The 18,287-nt window shown below is 40.5% G+C and overlaps 1 protein-coding gene across 6 annotated transcripts in view; it reads right to left on the reverse strand.

The window, feature by feature from the left end:
* fhit (fragile histidine triad diadenosine triphosphatase) overlaps window positions 1-18,287 on the reverse strand; it is a 232,453-nt gene that overhangs the window by 21,339 nt on the left and 192,827 nt on the right. For all 6 annotated transcript variants that reach the window (XM_046379966.1, XM_046379948.1, XM_046379956.1 and 3 more), the window contains exons 5-6: window positions 16,547-16,692; window positions 10,702-10,731 (exon numbers count right to left, since the gene is read on the reverse strand). In XM_046379966.1, coding sequence (XP_046235922.1) covers window positions 10,702-10,731; window positions 16,547-16,692 — 176 coding nt within the window. The remainder of the gene's footprint in view (window positions 1-10,701; window positions 10,732-16,546; window positions 16,693-18,287) is intronic.

The following is an 18,287-nucleotide window of genomic DNA, read 5'->3' on the forward strand; positions in this document are numbered from 1 at the left end:
CTGTCATGCCACAAATCACACTGTGCATTTCAACAGCATGCAACCTGCACACCACATAGACTCTTTGCTACCTTGTATTTTTAAACAATTTAACTGACCCCCCCCCACTGTCATGTGGTAATATCCCTGAGGCGCTGCTTTATCTGACGCATACAAAAAAATATATTGCAGAAACAAACAAACTCCAGCCATAGATTTTTAGTCATTTACAGTGCAATACTTAGTACAAACTAAATAATAAAAATGAAATGAAGCACGCATCATTATAAAGTAAGTGACAAGTGAGTAATCAGGCTTTTTGTAAATATTTACAGGGTAACTGGAGAAATACAATGACAATATCTTATGCAATATCTTTCTTAGAGAAAACCATTGAGAAATTTGGTGAAATGTTCAGTTGATTCGGTTTTCCTGAACAACTTGTGAGTGACAATGGCCCACAATGTCTTGTTGCACCCTTGCTGTTTTTAAGTATACATTTTCAGAGTTTCAAATATGGTTGTTGGGCATTGTTGTCCCACCACACACAGTTTGCAAAAATCTTTTGAAACTTTGTAACATGAGATTTGAAAACTGCTGTGTGCATGTCTGCAAAAAAGTTTTGAAACCTTGAAACTTGAGTTTTGAAATGTGAAGTAGGTGAAGTATCATGTGCCAATGAGTGACAGAATGCGTCAGCGTCAGTCCCACTGGACTATACTTCACCAGAGAAACAATAGGTTAGAAGAGGCAGGTGTCCTTCCCCAGGAGCCGCTTTGTTTTTGGGTTTTTTTTTCTAGTTTTTCAGAGTGTGAAATTCAGAGTTTCAAACCAAAGCAGCGAGAGAACGGTGCCAAAAATCTCGTGATCGCCACCTCGCAGCGGTGTGGACGAAACGCCGAAAAGCGGATGTTGCAAAGTTACGAGCGCAAAGGTACATTCAAAATAAAATTTCATCCTTGCAAACCTCAAGTTTACACCATTTCAGCACTTTTGTTGCAAACCTAAACGGAGTGGGAGAACAGTGACACATTTGAAACTCTGAAAACGTGAGGGTGAAAACAGCACGGTTTGTTTGAAACTCTGCACACACAAAAAGCAGTGCACCCAGAGCTCACATACAAAATGATATTTGCAGAAGATTTTAACATTTCAAAACTCAAGTTTTTAAGGTTTCAAAACTTTTCTGCAAACATGCACATAGCAGTTTTCAGATCTCATATTACAAAGTTTCAAAAGTTTTTTGCAAACTAATGTGGTGGGACAACAATGCCATATTTGAAACTCTGAAAATGTATACTTAAAAATAGCAATGGTGCAATAAGAGGTTTGACTCTCTGAAAATGTGAGGCTGAAACTCTATTGTGCAGACAAAGACCAGCACATTGGACAGACCTCCGAGTAAGCTTTGCTTGATACAAGGATTAATGACTCGTACGCTTTAACTGGACTGATCTGAAAGTCTGAATATTTGAACTATGTGTATGATGTGTGACAACCTGTGACCTTAGTTATATTTGTCAGAAACTGTTGGATTGAGGTTATGTTTGATGGCTCTTGTTTAAATATGAATTTGGTAATTGGTTCTGCACACAGCATAAACAATTAGGGGCCAAAAGTGTAAAAGCTATGTGAAGAAATTTGTGTTTCTTTTTACATTATTCTTTGTTTGCTAGAACATTGTTTAGTTCATTGTTGTGAAATGCATAGTTTAACCACTAGGTGTAGCAGACCGTTGAGTGTGGAGGTGATACAATTTTTCTGATCGATCACAACAATATGAGAACTGATTAAGAGACATACAACCAAGACCTCTACTATGGAAATATAATTACTGATGGTTTTTTTGTATCTTTGCCATGTGTATTTAGTAAATCCTTTTCAATGAAGAACTTTGAGTTTTGAGGATTTTTTCGTTGCAAGACACCCGCTCCATTAGTGGCATGCAGAGTTAGAAGGAGTGGCCACTACACTTATAGGATCATACTTAAAAATACTTGAGGCTGTAATTGCTGCCAAAGGGGCTTCAGCAAAGTATTGATCACAGAGTGTGAATACTTATGTACATGTTATATTTATTATTTATTTTATATATATATATATATATATATATATATATATATATATATATATATATATATATATATATATATATATACTATTATTTAATACATTTTCACAAATTCAAGCAAACCTGTTTCACTTTGTCATTATGGGGTATTTTGTGTAGAATTTTGAGGGAAAAAATTGATTCAATCCATTTTGGAATTAGGCTGTAACATAACAAAATGTGGAAAAAGCAAAGCGGTGTGAATACTTTCTGGATGCACTGTAAATTTGTTGGATGAGACTTCAGAGCCCTGTTAAGTAGGTGTGAGCTGTGGTAGTCCATGTGAACATGTGTCTGATGGAAAAAGTTCACATTTGTGAGGTTTGAGGAATAATAGTGTTTAATGCCATCTGTAGCCTATAAAGAGCATTCTTACATATGTATTCCTTTTCTCCAGGTGAGTGAGCACAGTGTGGGTTTCCAAAGTGATGGCATAATTCATGGGCCTGTTGGTCCTTGCTAACTGGAGCAAATGTGTGTTTTGATGAGCAGCTCAAAGCATTTCATGATGACAGATGTCAGTGTGATGGGGCAGTAGTCGTTTAAGCAAGTAACCAATGTTTTCTTAGGGACATGAACAATGATAGATGATTTAAAGAGAGCAGGGACATATGACTTTTACTGATTAATAGTTAAAAATTCCCTGTGTGTTTTTATTGCAGAGATATAGTTATAAAATCTGAGTCACAAAACAATATTAATTTTAACCAGGGTTTTACAACTGTCAACATGTTAGTGCCCAAACACATATAGCTGGGGCCCTCTTTCTTTTTTTCTTTTTTTGCCCCTGTCCCTCAGACAAGCTGAGTCCACCACTATACCTAAATCAGCCAGATCGTCAGTATAGAGGTGGCAGATTATTGTTATGTAATTGCCTGTAAGCATCATTTTTGCATGGCCAGATATAAAGGGACTGACAAATGAAGTAGTCCTATCAGTAGGTGTCAGATCAATAAATTCTGTGTAGTTCAGGAAGGAAGGCAATGATGATTGACAAATTGTGCAATTTTCTGTAGGCTGGAGGACTTGTTGAGGAAAAGTCATAGGGCTATTACAGTCATTAAAGTAAAAGTGTATGTTTTGGTCTGAAGATGAACATGCTTCAAAAATGTTACTAATATGTCACTAAAAAAAAGAAATATAACACTTAAAAAGAACAAAAATCAGCTTTTTTAACAAAGCTCGTATCTCTGTACCATTTTTCAGCTATTGCTTTGTATGTTCTGCCAAATCCTATCTGCCCAATAATCCAACCAGATATCTCTTCATTTAAATGTAACTGCAGAAACAACCAAGGAAAATAGCTAAATCAATTTGATGAACTTAGGTGGAACCTGGTCTGACAGCAGAACAAATACACCTTGTCACAAACAGATATCCCCATTAATAGAATTGGAGAAAAAGGTCTGCTAGATCAAAGCAGAGAGCCCTAATTAACTATATGAAGGGAAATATTCTTTTCACAATGTCCTGCATTGTGCATCTGACAGGCCCACATCACCAGAATGCAAAGTGAATTTCTCCAGTAAATCATATGTGAATTGGTAAAATAACCAGAATGAAAAGCTGCCAAACATCCATCCATCCATTTTCAGCACTGCTTATCCTTTAGGGTTGCATAGGGGCTGGAGGCTATCTCAGCTGACGACGGACGAGAGGCGGTACATCCTGGACTGGTTGCCAGTTAATTGCAGGGCTGATACACAAAGACAGACAACCATACATGCACTTACACCTAGGGGAAATGCAGAGTACCCAATTAACCTAATGTGTAAGTTTTGGAAAGAAGTCAGAGTACCTGGGGAAAACCGAGGCAGGCACAGGGATAACATGCAAACTCCCATAGAAGGGTCCTTTTACTGAGAGGTAACAGTGCTAAACATTACACCACCAGGCTGCCAAGCTGACAAACACATTTTTCTTAACAACACAACGAGGATGACTTCAGAATAGTTTCAATCTCAATAGATGTTACACACAAAACAGAGGATATGTCCAGTTTGATGTTAAATTCTCCTCATATTCATCAAACTTGAATTTTTTGGAGTGGTGAACATTTTACTGAAGCTGAGGAATTAATGAAAATATTTAAATAGTGGACGCTGAAAAAAATAATCATAAAAGCTTTACAGTGTGGCATTTAATGGGAACCACAAGACAATCAAGGACTGAAATCCAAGGAATTAAATTGTGTTTTTGAATAAATGGATGTTAAGTGACTTACCATCCCTTTATAGGCAGATACAGTATAATGTTAATGTGTGTAGTTTTGCTGGTCAGTCTTCCATCTCAAAAAACTCAGTGTCTTTTAAAATGCATTTGAGAATTCTAGCCAGTTGAGGTGGTTTAGACATCTGGCCAGGATGCCTCTCAGACATGTCCCTGTGGAGGGGTTTTGAGCATGTCCATCTGGGAGGAGACCCCAGGCAGACGTAGAGCACAATGATGGGATTACATCTCTCGTCTGGCCTGGGAATGCCTTGTTAATCCACTGGATGAGCTAGTGGACATGGCTGGGGAGAGGACGGTCTGGGCTTGCCTACTGACACTGCTGGCCCCACGACCCAGACCCAGGTAAAGGGAAGAAAACAAATGAAAGAAATAAATTGATACAAAATTGATTTACATGACCCTTTTGCTGCTTAAGCTTAAGGAGAGAGTGTGGTCATAGTTGAGGACTGTGGTGTTGAAATGTGATGTGAACAGTGGTCTCCAGAGTTATAGCTGGGACTCATACAATTGGAAAAACCAGCAAGAAATAGAGTAACCATCAGTCACCTCTTCCACATGGATAACATCAAGCTGTATGCCAAGATTGAGTGAGAGATTGACTCGAGATTGACTCGCTGATGCATATCACCAGGATCTACAGCAATGAGAAGGAAGATGTTCAGAAGAGAGGGGGGCTGAGCTACCAGAAGGCAACATTACCGATTTTCAGGACAGTTACAAATACCTTGGAATCCTGCAGCAAACCATGAGGAGGCTGCAAGGAAGTCAGCCACAATCAAATACCTAAACAGAGTGAGGCAGGTCCTGAGAATTCAGCTGAATGGTTCTCTCAGGAGGTGTCTTCCAGTCTGACACCCTGCTGTTATGTTTTGAAGTGTTTCTGCACCTGGGGTCCTCTTTGTGAGGAGCTTCCTTGTCTTGATCCAAGGGCCTCTATCTCCTGCTTTGGCCAGATTATTATACCAGCAAGGTATCTGATGACTGCTGGGTGTACATATTCATGGCTTCAACTTTGTTCTTCCCATTTAGCTGACTTTTCAGGACCTCACATGGACTTTGCTGACCCAGTCGACATCTGTTTTGTTATGATTCTTGCATCTGCAGTGTTGCTGCTGCCTGATGTAGGGCGATATATTTCCCTTCTCTGGAAGTAAGGGGCCTAGCCCAAACTTTGAAAAACAACTCCATGCCATTTATGTTTTCTCCACAAAACTTTACAGTTGGTACAATGCAATCAGGCAGGTAATATTCTCTTGGCATGGGACAAACCCAGGCTGGCCCATCAGTTCACCAAACTTGATCGTCACTCCACAGAACAAGTTTCCACTGCTCCAGAGTCCAGTGGCAGTGTGCTTTACCCCACTCCATCTGACACTTGTGCAGCTGCTCAGACATGGAAACCTATTTCATGAAGCTCCCACCACACAGTTTTTGTACTGATATTAATTCTACTGGAAGATTCAAACTCTTCAGCTATGGAATCAGCAGAGTGTAGGTGATTTTTATGCACCTCAGGACTCTGTCACCCCGCTCTGTGACTTTACGTGGTCTTCCGCTTCATGGCTGAGCTGCTGCTGTTCCTAAACATTTGCACTTTCCAGTTGACCATGGAATATCTAGCAGGGATGAAATTTCACAACTGATTTCTTGCAAAGGTAGCATCCTATCACAGTACCATGCTTGAATTCACTGAGCTCTTCAGAATGACCCATTGTTTTCACAAATGCTTGTAAATGCAGACTGTGTGACTTGGTGCTTGATTTCATACATCTGTGGAAATGGGTCTGACTGAAACACCAGAATTCAATAACAGAGCTTTGTCCCAAAGCTTTTGTCCATATAGTGTCAATAGGTACAGCTATCCCTATAGATACATATAGATATAGATGACCATAGGCCATCAATATCTGCATGTAGACACAGGTCTATTTTTTCTTTCACTACAGCACTTTAAATAATTAGATGCCAAAAATCAGTACAATGTCCCATTGATTTCTACATAGACAGACTTTAAAAATTCTCTTAAAACATGTTTTTTAAAACACTGTTATGAGCAAGCTTTTTTTTTTTTTTTTTTTATCTATGAGTTTCCTTGACCCTTGTAAGTATGTCAAAAAGTTAAGTTGGGGGACTGAGGTCAAACTCAGGCAGAGAATCAGTCTCCTCACATTAGGCACACGTTCAACTAAGTTTGCCCCGTATTTAAAATTTTATTTTCTTTTACTCTGAATTAACATATTTATATACATGTTTTGTGTGTATGAAGGGTTGATAGCTTACATTTTATTTTGGAACCCTGTGTTGTAAAATTGCAAATATGACACTGATTCCCTGACTTAAGAGGTGGCCACATCATAGTGTTGTTTCCTGATTGGTTATATGCAGGCACAAAAGGTTCTGGGCTTACAAGATATTATTTGGTTTTGTTTATGTTCTTGTTCATGTTTGTTCTTCTTCTTTTAAGTGGACATTAAATAACTGCCCTAGTCTGTTATCTGTAAGTTTTGACTAGGTCAGACTTTCGCACATATAGCTAAAGACTCTGATGGACTGACAATTTGCTCAGATGCAGAATATGTGGAGACTTTTCAAAATAAAAAAAAAAAAATCCCTCTCATGTCCTTCTTGTGTCTTGCTTACTGTGCTTCTCACTCAGCCTTCCATAGCCATTTAAAAAAATACATTCCTGTGGGATTTGTGAATATTACATCTAATCATTTCTATCAATAAAAACCTATTAGAGACTTGTGGGACAGACTTGCTTAGCAAACAAACAGAATCTATACATCGCCTTCCACATGATAAACATCACTGTAATAATGCTGTGTTTTCCAAAAGTCGAAAAATAAAATCCTGTTCCATAATTCAAAACACAGAGATTTATCTTGTGTCTGTGTGACTTGAGGAAGTGACTTTATAAAAGTGCATTTGGCTTTTTCTTATTGCCTGCCTCGCTGTTATTCAATCAAAGGACCATTTTTATTGCTGGTGTGCAGGCCCCGGATTGCAATAACCCAGTTGATAGATGGGGGTGGGCTACTACTGTAGCAGGTGTTCTACATGCACTAAGATAATCTGTTTTCATAAAAAGACCAGACAGGTCTCCACACCAAGAGTTGCTTTGTGTAAAAATTACTTGGTAAAATATGTAGATTATTTTAGTGAGATATGGATGAGTGGGAAACAACAGCTTCTCTATTACTGCCTCGATTCACTGCTTGTCTGATCCGTATTTCTGCAGTAAAACCCTCAGCAAAAGGGTCTACAAGAATATTTCAGAACTTCTGATGTTCCAGTAATGCTAAAATGCATGATTCTAACTGAACACAAACAAAAATATGTTAATCTTTTACCTTGTTTGTATTGTTAGATGAAAGCAATTTCATCTCAGATAATCTGCAGATGAAAATGGAAGCTCTAGTAGAACTGGAAAAATAAAGTTCTTTTAAAAAGACATTGTTCTCTCAGGGCACACAACAGAGATTGCTTTTTTTAGGCAGAGGGATGTAGTACGACTTTTGCCTTTGGTACTAACCGAGGGACAGGTTCGTGCACTTTGGAAAGCAGTTGTTTTGAAGAGTGTTTTGAAGGTGAATTCACATCTGTATGGAATGACTTAGAGTAGTGGATAGAGAATTTCAGTACTGTGGGTTTGGAACATCTGAGTGTGGTATATTTTAAATCAGTTCCCAAAGAGTTGTCTGACTATGTGTAAAGGGAAAAGTGTTTATGTATGTTCCCAATGTCCACAGTCATAGGGTTAAAGGAGCAAACTTTTGTACACTCTCTCATGGTATTCTTTGTGTTTACATAAAAATTGAAATGTTGAGATATAAAGAAGAATAAAATGTTTGGGAATTTGTTTGAACCCTGTTTATTTTAATGCCTCTGCATGCCAATGGCTGCATGGACTGACTGTCAGATCAGATTCTCAGGCTTGATATGTCTTTCTTGAAAGGTTAATGAACCCTTAAATTTTTGAGTTTTAATGGTTTTACAAAATAGTTGAAATGTATTCTTCCATTGTTTGTGTTTTCACAGTGCTTTCAGTTAATTAAGCACATGCCTTATTCTTTCACCAGTATTTAGTTTAGACACACTGTGATCAGAACAATGCATAAAAAGCATTGACAAAAAACATTATATTCATTCTGAATTTTAATCTGACCTTAATCCTGATACCACAGAGTCATAAAATGCCCCTACTACAGACATTTTATAACTATGTAGTAGCCTCTGCTATTCACTACGCTGTGCTCTGTGCGCTGTCCCACTGGACTCCGTGGAGGAGGTGGGTGAGAGAAAGATGTAGACAAGCTGACATCCATCATGGACAACACCTCTCACCCTCTGCATCAGACAGTGGAGGCTCTGAGCAGCTCCTTCAGCAGCAGACTGCTACACCCTCAGTGTAGGAAGGAGCTACAGCAGGTCCTTCATTCTCACTGCTGTTAGACTGTACAACTCAACAGTGTCATCCTCATTTTTTCCCTATCCTTACAGAACTTTGCAATACTTACAGTATTAGCAAAATCATCACTTTCCACCACTATGATATGTATATAGCCTGTATAGCAGTATGTTCTACTGTGTTTGCTCATTTCTGAACACAGTGCTGTTGGACACCTTTAGGTTTTTAGATGTAACCTAGGCCTTAGGATTTCACTTTGCTGGTAGAGCAGATATCCTACCCCCATATGTGTGGAGAAAGACGCACACCATCTGGATTCCCTATCTTCACCGGTTGTCCCCTCTCAGTCCGTCGGATACCTGTAGCTAACTTGCTCTACATCTTTCTAAGATTACCTAATCAAGTAGATTAGCCGGTAGCTACTATTCAGAGATGCAGGCTCAACACTTTGTGCAAATGGAAGGATCAAGAGGATTCACACATACTGACTCCACCCAAGGAAAAACCCAGTAAGAGGCTTTTAGCTCTGGGCAGATGTTAATTAGAGTGTGTTTGTTTTGTTAATTGCTGTTTTCCCCTTTGCTACATAGCATCAGGAAGACTGCATGCTGCAACTGCATGTTATTGTTTATTTACACATTGTACATTGTAGACTGTGAATGTTACTCGTTCCTCTGTTCCCGCTTCCTCTTCCTCCTTACTAACTAACTAACATACCCTTATGCTTACACCATTCAAGGCGTTTAGATGGTCCAAGTGGAAGCACGATCTCCTTTTTGGATTGCCACTATCATTTTAAGGACACATTTATATTGACGAGAAACCATTAAATTAAGGTCACGTACGCCTCGTTTCCATCCACTCTCCCATCTTGTTTTATTCACCTGCACACACATCTCACACACACGCTCAGCTTACTTGATGTATGCATTGCACCTCACCTTCCACCTGTTTTCTGGTTCTTCTCATTGAAAGTATTTGCTCAACCAAAACTGCATCTGTTGCTTTTTTTCCTTTCATAAGCTTTACCGTGCTTTCCTCTCTTCTATGCATTCATTCATTCATTTTCTATACCGCTATATATCTTTATCCGTCAGGGTTGTGGGGAGCTGGAGCCTATCCCAGCTAACTACGGGCCAGAGGAAGGGTACATCCAAGACTGGTTGCCAGTCAATGGCAGGGCTGCTGTCCTCTAGTCTGAAATAAAACCTTTATCAATGACACTTTTAGGGCTTAAAAATTATGAGTTGATACTAAGGATAAAGGACAACAATTCAGTCAGATTTTCTATCGTCCTGATAAATAAACAAAACAAAACAAAACAAAAATACAGTAAAATCAGAATGGTATTACACAGTTAACTGATAACTGCTCTTATACATTGTAATGTTCTTTTTAGTCCATTATCCGACTAATCTGGAACAATGGAAGTGCAGAATGAGCAAATTTGACTATAATTTGTTATAATTTCTCAGGTAAGTTTGCTCTTAAGTTTTTGCACTGACATACAAGGCATCACCTTTTCCATCCAACACCACTTCATATCAGTGAGAAAATCACAAATAACATGAATACAGACACAAATCTCTTGTAAAAAAAAGTAAGTTTTCAGGGATTTCACACTATCTTCAAAATGAATGTAAAGTAATGTAATCAATTTGGGACCAAAAAAGCATAACAGTCCAGTGTATGAAGGGTCCAGAATAGAATTTAGTTGGAGAGACTGGTGACGATCCTGTCCTCCTCTCTTTAACTTATATGGATCTCAGTGAGTCCACAGATAGCCACTGAATTATTCCATACGGTCTCCAACCAAACCAAAAATTATTTAAACTTTGTAGAAAAGACCTCTAAATTATTCAGCCATGCCAAGAGTTTAGCACTGCAAATACGATGATTATTTAATAGTGCATAACTATTGTGGAGACCTCATGACATATTTAAAAGTGGTGAATTATTCAATTCTCACCTTCACGGTTTGTCCAGCTTCAGGGCCGTCCTGGTGGGTAGAGAGAGAGGTAATTAAAAAAGAGCTGGGAATTCAGAAAAATTTTACATTATTAATTCAAAGAGAGATTTTAATTTCTGATGAGCTACAGTATTTGATTTCCTTACTATAAAAAACAATTTTCCCCCTGGTTTGTTTTATTGTCTCCTTTATTCATTTCTTTACGACCAATTTTTATTCCATTTTCTTCAAGCAGAGACAAGATGAGAAATTATATTTTAATACACTTAAATAAAACCTTCACATAATAAAATAAAACTTCAGTATGGCTGATGTTGAAGTTGTTCCCTACAAAAGCAGAAAATGCAGGAAAAAAAAGATCTTTTTCTCTGGCCTTTTTCCACATCTAATCTTTGTTGAAAGTGGATAACCCTGCATGTATTCATGCATTCAAGAATAATGGAGCTGATGTATGATTATCAGCTTATCACTGATACATACAGTTAATAATGTTCATGTGGTTTGAAAACTGTTTTGCACACTTTTTAGTTTTTGCACTCTATTCTGTTCTTGTGAGCTGCCACGACAAGTTAATTACCCTGCTGTGGGATCAATAAAGTTCATCTTATCTTATCTCAACAACTGTATGGTATAGTCTCTAGAATCACTTGTTTTGTATGTCAGGGTGGAATTGTTACCAACCCCCCTGCCCCCCTGCTCCCCAAAAACGAGGACAATCACATATGAGTGTATTTAATTCACATGTGAAAATGTAACTTTCTTACACAGAACTTTTCATTCATAAGTAGGAAAAAAACAATCACTTGTAAAAATTTCCATTTCACATGTGTATTTTTTTTTTTTACATGTCACAAGAAAATCGCCAATTGCATATAAAAATTAGTGAAAATCTGGTATTCAAATGTGAAGAAGCAAATTAGATGTGATTTCATGTGCTGTGATTTGCTTCCACATGGGAAAAAAAACAATCACCTATGTATGTTCACCTGTGAAAATGACACATCACAGCAAAACCAATGTGCTTACAAATGTATGCATGAAAAATAAAATGCCTCAAGCCATGATTTTCACTGGCATGGACGCATCACTTGGTGGGTTTGAAACATATAGAACAAATGGAAATTAAATCTTTCCACTGTGTTTTTCACTGCTTCACTGAGGTTTGACTTTATCTAATTTAATTAATTCATTTTGTGGGACCATCTTTATCTTTAATGGCAATCTGCTGAGCTCCATTCTCAGCAAAAAACATTCTGAGCAAAAATTGAGCGTTTAAGTCAACATGCAAAAATATTTTTTTTCAGCACCAGTCCTCCTGCAAGGTTGATTTGTGTGGTACTGTTATATGTCACAGGGGTGGCAGTTGCTCCCTGCTGCAGAGAATTCTCCTTTAATGTGATGCCTTTAACCTGGAAGCTGTCACAACTAATCTCCTACCAACACTTCTCATCACCTCCTCAGTCAAAGAAAATGATATCCAGATAAGGATTACTGTTTGCTGTTCTGCCTTTTTCTCTTTTTTTCCCCGCCATTTTCTCTCCTTACCTGTGAAACACTTTTCCCTGACAGGGCAGCAGAATGAGCAAGGTGCTATTTTGATATTAGCATATATATCACCAGTTATACAGAATAAGCCACAAGAACCTGTCTGGGTGTCAAAGTCAGATCTGTATTTAGCTTGCATCATACAACAGCAAAACTGATCCACACTGAATACACTAATAGGCCTAATTTTGTGCTGCTGCTGATCTTAGAGTGTGTCTTTTCAAGTATTTGAACAAGTTTCAAATATTAGTCTTAGTTGCCAGAATAAAAAGTGGGGGACATTTTCCATCTGTGTTTGTGTTGACAAAGCCAAAATATTTGTCATCCCTGGGTTTTTGTTATGCTTTGTGTTTTGATTTCTGTCCATGTGCCATGTTCCATGTTTGTCTTGTGCTTCCATGTATTATGTTCAAGGTTTTTGTCATGTCCTGTTTTATTTTGAAAGTGTCTCTTCCCCTGTGTGTCCTGTTTTCATGTAGCTTTGCTTTAGTTTTCCTGATTGCTTTTTCCCTCCTGATGTGTGTCACCTGTGTCTCGTTGTCTTGTCTATTTAGTCCTTGTCTTCCCGGGCCACCATTGTCAGAGCGTCTGCATTTCTTCCGCATGCCATGCCAGGAACGTTTTGTTGTTTTTGCCTTGCCTTGCCTTGCCTTGCCATGCCATGCCATGCCATGCCATGCCATGCCATGCCATGCCACGGTAAGAGTGAGCTTTTTAGTTGGTTTTTGTTCTAATTAATTAAAAGACATTTGTTTTTGGACCTCCACCACGCCTGATTGCCGCCTCCTTTTGACTCTGCATCGGGGTTCAGTACTTTTCTGCGTCAGCGACGCCGTCCAAACCTGACAGAACGCTCTGACCACAATGAACCCCGCAGAGTCACCGTTTTGGGGCACCAGACTGGCAATCAGGCCCCCTCCCAGTCTGGGCCACCTCTGGAAGGTGCATATGTACCGCTTGAGGTCCAGGGGAGGCCTGCACCCAGCGACAGGCTCCCCACAGCCGGTGCAGACTCCGCGGACCGAGCCGCCTGCCGCTGCGGAGATCTTCATTCCTGTCCTTGCTCCACGGACCAGGCAGCCAGCCGCTGCGGTGACCAGTGCTTCAGTCCAGACCCCGAGGGTGCGGCAGTCTGCCGTCTCGGAGCATCATGCCTCAGCTGTCGGGCCGCAGCCTACTGCTCCAGGGCTGGGCCCGCCAGCTCCCAAGGCTACGCCAGAGTCCCACGTTCCAGCTGAGGGGCCGCAGCTCACCGTTCCAGGTCTGGGTCCGCCAGCTTCCCAAGCTACGCCAGAGTTTCACGTTCCAGCTGAGGGGCCGCAGCTCACTGTTTCAGATCTGGGTCCGCCAGCACCCCACGCTACGCCAGGGCTCCATGCTTCGGCTGATGGACCGCAGCCCACTGTTCCAGGGCTGGGTCCGCCAGCACCCCACGCTACGCCAGGGCTCCATGCTTCGGCTGATGGACCGCAGCCCACTGTTCCAGGTCTGGGTCCGCCAGCACTCCAAGCTACGCCAGGGTTCCATGCTTCGGCTGATGGACCGCAGCCCACTGTTCCAGGTCTGGGTCCGCCAGCACCCCAAGCTACGCCAGGGTTCCATGCTTCGGCTGATGGACCGCAGCCCACTGTTCCGGGTCTGGGTCTGTCTGCCTTCACGCCTCGTCTCACCAGATCTTCACGTCTCGTCAGGTCTCCACGTCTCGCCAAGTCTCGACGTCTCGTCAGGTCACCACGTCAGGTCACCAAGTCTCGACGTCTCGTCAGGTCACCACGTCTTGCCGTCAAGTCTCCACGTCTCGTCAGGTCACCACGTCTTGCCGCCAAGTCTCCACGTCAGGTCACCAAGTCTTCACGTCTCGTCAGGTTTCCACGTCAGGTCACCAGATCTTCACATCCCCTCAGGTCTCCATGCCTCGTCGGGCCGCCACAGAGGCGGTTCTTTGTTCGGCCGTTGGCCCTGACCCAGCATTCAGGCAGACCGCCTGAGGCCTCACATTGTGTCCTGGCCCAGCATTTGGGCAGACCCCCTGACGCGACAAGTCCCACCTGGGTGTTGAACTGGGGCCGCCCGCCCAAGATTTCAGGTTGGGCCAATGCCCTACACCAGGACTGAAGCACTGACTTTGTTTTTCTTGATTTCATGCCCTTTGGTTTTTCCCTCCTTCCTGGTCCCCCTCCTCCCGCCCAGCCTGGTTTTTGAACTGCCTTTTTGTTTTTAGGAACATCTGGGATCTGTTCCTTAAGGGAGGGGTTCTGTCATCCCTGGGTTTTTGATATGCCTTGTCTTTTGATTTCTGTCCATGTGCCATGTTCCATGTTTGTCTTGTGCTTCCATGTATTATGTTCAAGGTTTTTGTCATGTCCTGTTTTATTTTGAAAGTGTCTCTTCCCCTGTGTGTCCTGTTTTCATGTAGCTTTGCTTTAGTTTTCCTGATTGCTTTTTCCCTCCTGATGTGTGTCACCTGTGTCTCGTTGTCTTGTCTATTTAGTCCTTGTCTTCCCGGGCCACCATTGTCAGAGCGTCTGCATTTCTTCCGCATGCCATGCCAGGAACGTTTTGTTGTTTTTGCCTTGCCTTGCCTTGCCTTGCCATGCCATGCCATGCCATGCCATGCCATGCCATGCCATGCCACGGTAAGAGTGAGCTTTTTAGTTGGTTTTTGTTCTAATTAATTAAAAGACATTTGTTTTTGGACCTCCACCACGCCTGCTTGCCGCCTCCTTTTGACTCTGCATCGGGGTTCAGTACTTTTCTGCGTCAGCGACGCCGTCCAAACCTGACAATATTTTTCTTATCGTAAGCAAGTGTTTTTTTTTTTGTGTGTTTTTTTTTTTTTTTTTAACCTAACCAGACCTTAAACACAGTGCTTTGACAGCACTGTGTTTAAACTTACACTTGACAGGTTTAACGTACCAAATGTGAAGTTTCAACATATACATGCAGAAACATACAGTGCTGACATTAATTCTTGTGGTTGCTTTGAACATAAACAACTGACAGTGCCTATAAAAAGCGTTAACCCTCTTGGATGTTTTCTCCCTTAATTGCTTTTATAAATGGGATCACAGTTAAGATAAACTAGCTTTTTTATTTTTTTGACTAGCCACAAATTCTCTGTTGCACAGAAATCTGGGGTTTGACTCAGCCACATTCATCTAGATGTTTATTAACTATTTCTGTGTGGCTTGCACTGTATCCCTGGGGTATCCCTGTCTTCCTGGAAAATAAATCTTCTCTCAAGTTGTAGTTCTCTTGCACGCTGAATCAGATTGTCATCCAGTATTTCCCTATATTTTGTTTCATTCATTTGATTCTTTACCTTTACAAGCACCCCAGGGCCTGCTGCTAAGCATTCCCACAGCATGATGTTGCCACCAACATGCTTCACGGTGGGAATGGTGTATTTGGGTAATGTGCAGTGTTTGGTGTCTGCCGCACATAGTGTCTAGTGTGGGGGCCAAAAACCTCCATTTTGCTCTAATCAGACTTCCAGGTGACCTCAGAGTCTCCCACATGCATTTTGGGAAAACTTTACTTGACATTTAATATGAGCTTTCTTCAACAGTAGTTTTCTCTCCTTTGACTGGTGTAGAATCTGGGCAACGGTTGTTGTATGTAGTCTCTCCCATCACACCTGCTGAAACTTAACTGTATGAAATACTGACTGGACCTTCCTGACACAAGTGTCTTGATGCAATCATTTAAGACACATTCACTGCACTCAGGTGATCTCCATTTCACTAACTGTTAGACTACTAGCACCAACTGGCTGGACCTCTGCTGAGTTAGGTTAGTCATGTTGAAGAGGGTAAGTATTTATGCAATTACTCATTGTACATCATATATTTTTAATTATTGTTGGAGTTGGAGATTTTTTCTATTGTAATTTTTTTTAATAAAAAAAAAAGTCAAAATTATATTGACTATGACTCCATTTATAAAAGCAGTAAAAGGGGAAAGCATCCAAGGGTGTGAATACTTGTATAGACACTGTATTTTTTGAGAACACTGATGTTTGATCTCCTCAGTCCTATTTCCCTTAACATTTCTTTAGATTCAACTGAAACATATTTTGTTCCTCCTTTTCATTTAAACTATGAAATTTGCATTCAAAGTTCAAACCCCAGAATCCGTTTTTGTTTTTTGTTTTCTTCCTAGTCCTATTTAAAAATTTTGTTATTTGAATTGCTTTGTGAAGATTTCATCACAGTTTAATTTAACATTTCAGAGATGAGCTCCTACTGTGACTTAACTGATGCTACAGTATGTATGAACCATTCCTAAGTATGGGTCTTACCTGGATGGCAATAGTCAGAGAAGTGGCATGAAAGTGCTTCTCCACCAGGTTGGCGACTCTCTGAGTGGTGTGGAATAAATCTGCCACCTCATCTGGCTGAAGATCCCGAAAACGCTCTACTGGTCTCAGAGGGCAGACCAACACATCTAGACAATTTTTGTTAAGGAATTATATTCTGAAGACACATTCAAATATTTATCACCCAAAGACAGAATTCACAGTTTAATAATTTCCTACACCATCTGAAACTTTTGAATTTCTACTGAAAACTATTGAACGTATCTATCTATCTGTCTAATTTCTTATACATTATAGTGAGTCTTACTGCATTATACTATGCACTCTCTGCTTCACCATGCTCAAACTATGTGCATTCTGCAGCTATGACAGGTTACAATATACTCTGTTCTGTGCATTTACTGCACCATCAGGCATTATAAACTTCCTTTTTAATTGGTTCAGTTTGCAAAAATGGACACTTTCATAAACTCTGAATGACTAATATCAAGCTGAGTAACAAGGAGTCAGTGACAGAGCAAACCAACATCAGAAGGTTTCATCATTAAAGACAGTGGTGTGCATCACAGCTCTTAAGCACAAAACACAAGATCGATACAATTCATGATTTAGATAACACCCCAACGCTGGCTCCAAATACCAGCTCCATCTTATGGAATTTCTCAAAAACACATCCCATTTGAAGTCACCATAGTGCGTAATATTGAGGAGCCCTCTTTTTCACATCTGTACTCTTCTGATTCTGTCCATCTCTTCCACAATTAATTTTTCACAATATTTTTCAGTATGTGCCAGTACTGACGTAGGTAAAACATTGGTTTTGGTTGGTTAAAATCACGCTACTGTAGATTTGTTTGTGTTTTCTCCTCTCTCTGTGTTCGTCTGACCTCCTTCACGGACCAATCTAGAGCAAAGCTGGGCAGGGTTTTCCTGTTGTCCTGTGCACCTGTTCAGCATTACCTGCTATCAGCTCCACTCTCAGCTCAGTATATTTAAAGACGGTCTCTCTCCTCTGCCTTCGCCAGATTATACCATCAGCTTATGTTATTGTTATCAGACCTGTTTCTGAGATTAATCTCAGTGGAGATATTTCTCTGGATCTAACTCTTGTCTCTGTTCAGGTTCGTGCCTCAGACTCTGCCCAGCTTTGACCCCCTGACTCTGCTTGGTTCGTGTTTTTTGGTTGGTTTGGTTTGGTTAGTTTTCCTGTCATTTTCTGGACTCTGCTGCTTGCCCGCTAGCACTTGCCACCTGGACTTGGGATGTAGTTAGTTTAAGAAACTGTTAGTTACTCAACTCCCCTGGAATTGTACGTAGTTAAAAAAAAAAAAAACTTGAGTCTTTCATAAAGACAGTTAAAACTCACCTTGGTTTTGGTCTGCTTTGGAATCCTGTTTACACCAGGATTTCTTTCTAAAACTTAACAATGGGATAATCACGTACAGTCTTCAGGTAGTTCACGTTATATATTGAAGGGAGGGGCTATGTTGTTTTTGGTGATCACAAATCAAAGCTTACCACCATTACATGTGGTGTCCTCCAGAATACAATTCTTGGAACACTTGATGGAACTTCCATCAGTTAAGCAGAGACAAAACAGAAACTACTGTTTTTTGCAGCAAGAAGGGAAGAAGTCATTTTTCAGCTTGAGGTCATTTGGGCATCTTAATTAACTCAGATTTGAGCTTCAGCAGCCACATCAAGGCCATAACTAAATCAGCAT

Source organism: Scatophagus argus, chromosome 3 (assembly GCF_020382885.2).
Source record: "Scatophagus argus isolate fScaArg1 chromosome 3, fScaArg1.pri, whole genome shotgun sequence".
Classification (NCBI taxonomy): Eukaryota; Metazoa; Chordata; class Actinopteri; family Scatophagidae; genus Scatophagus; species Scatophagus argus.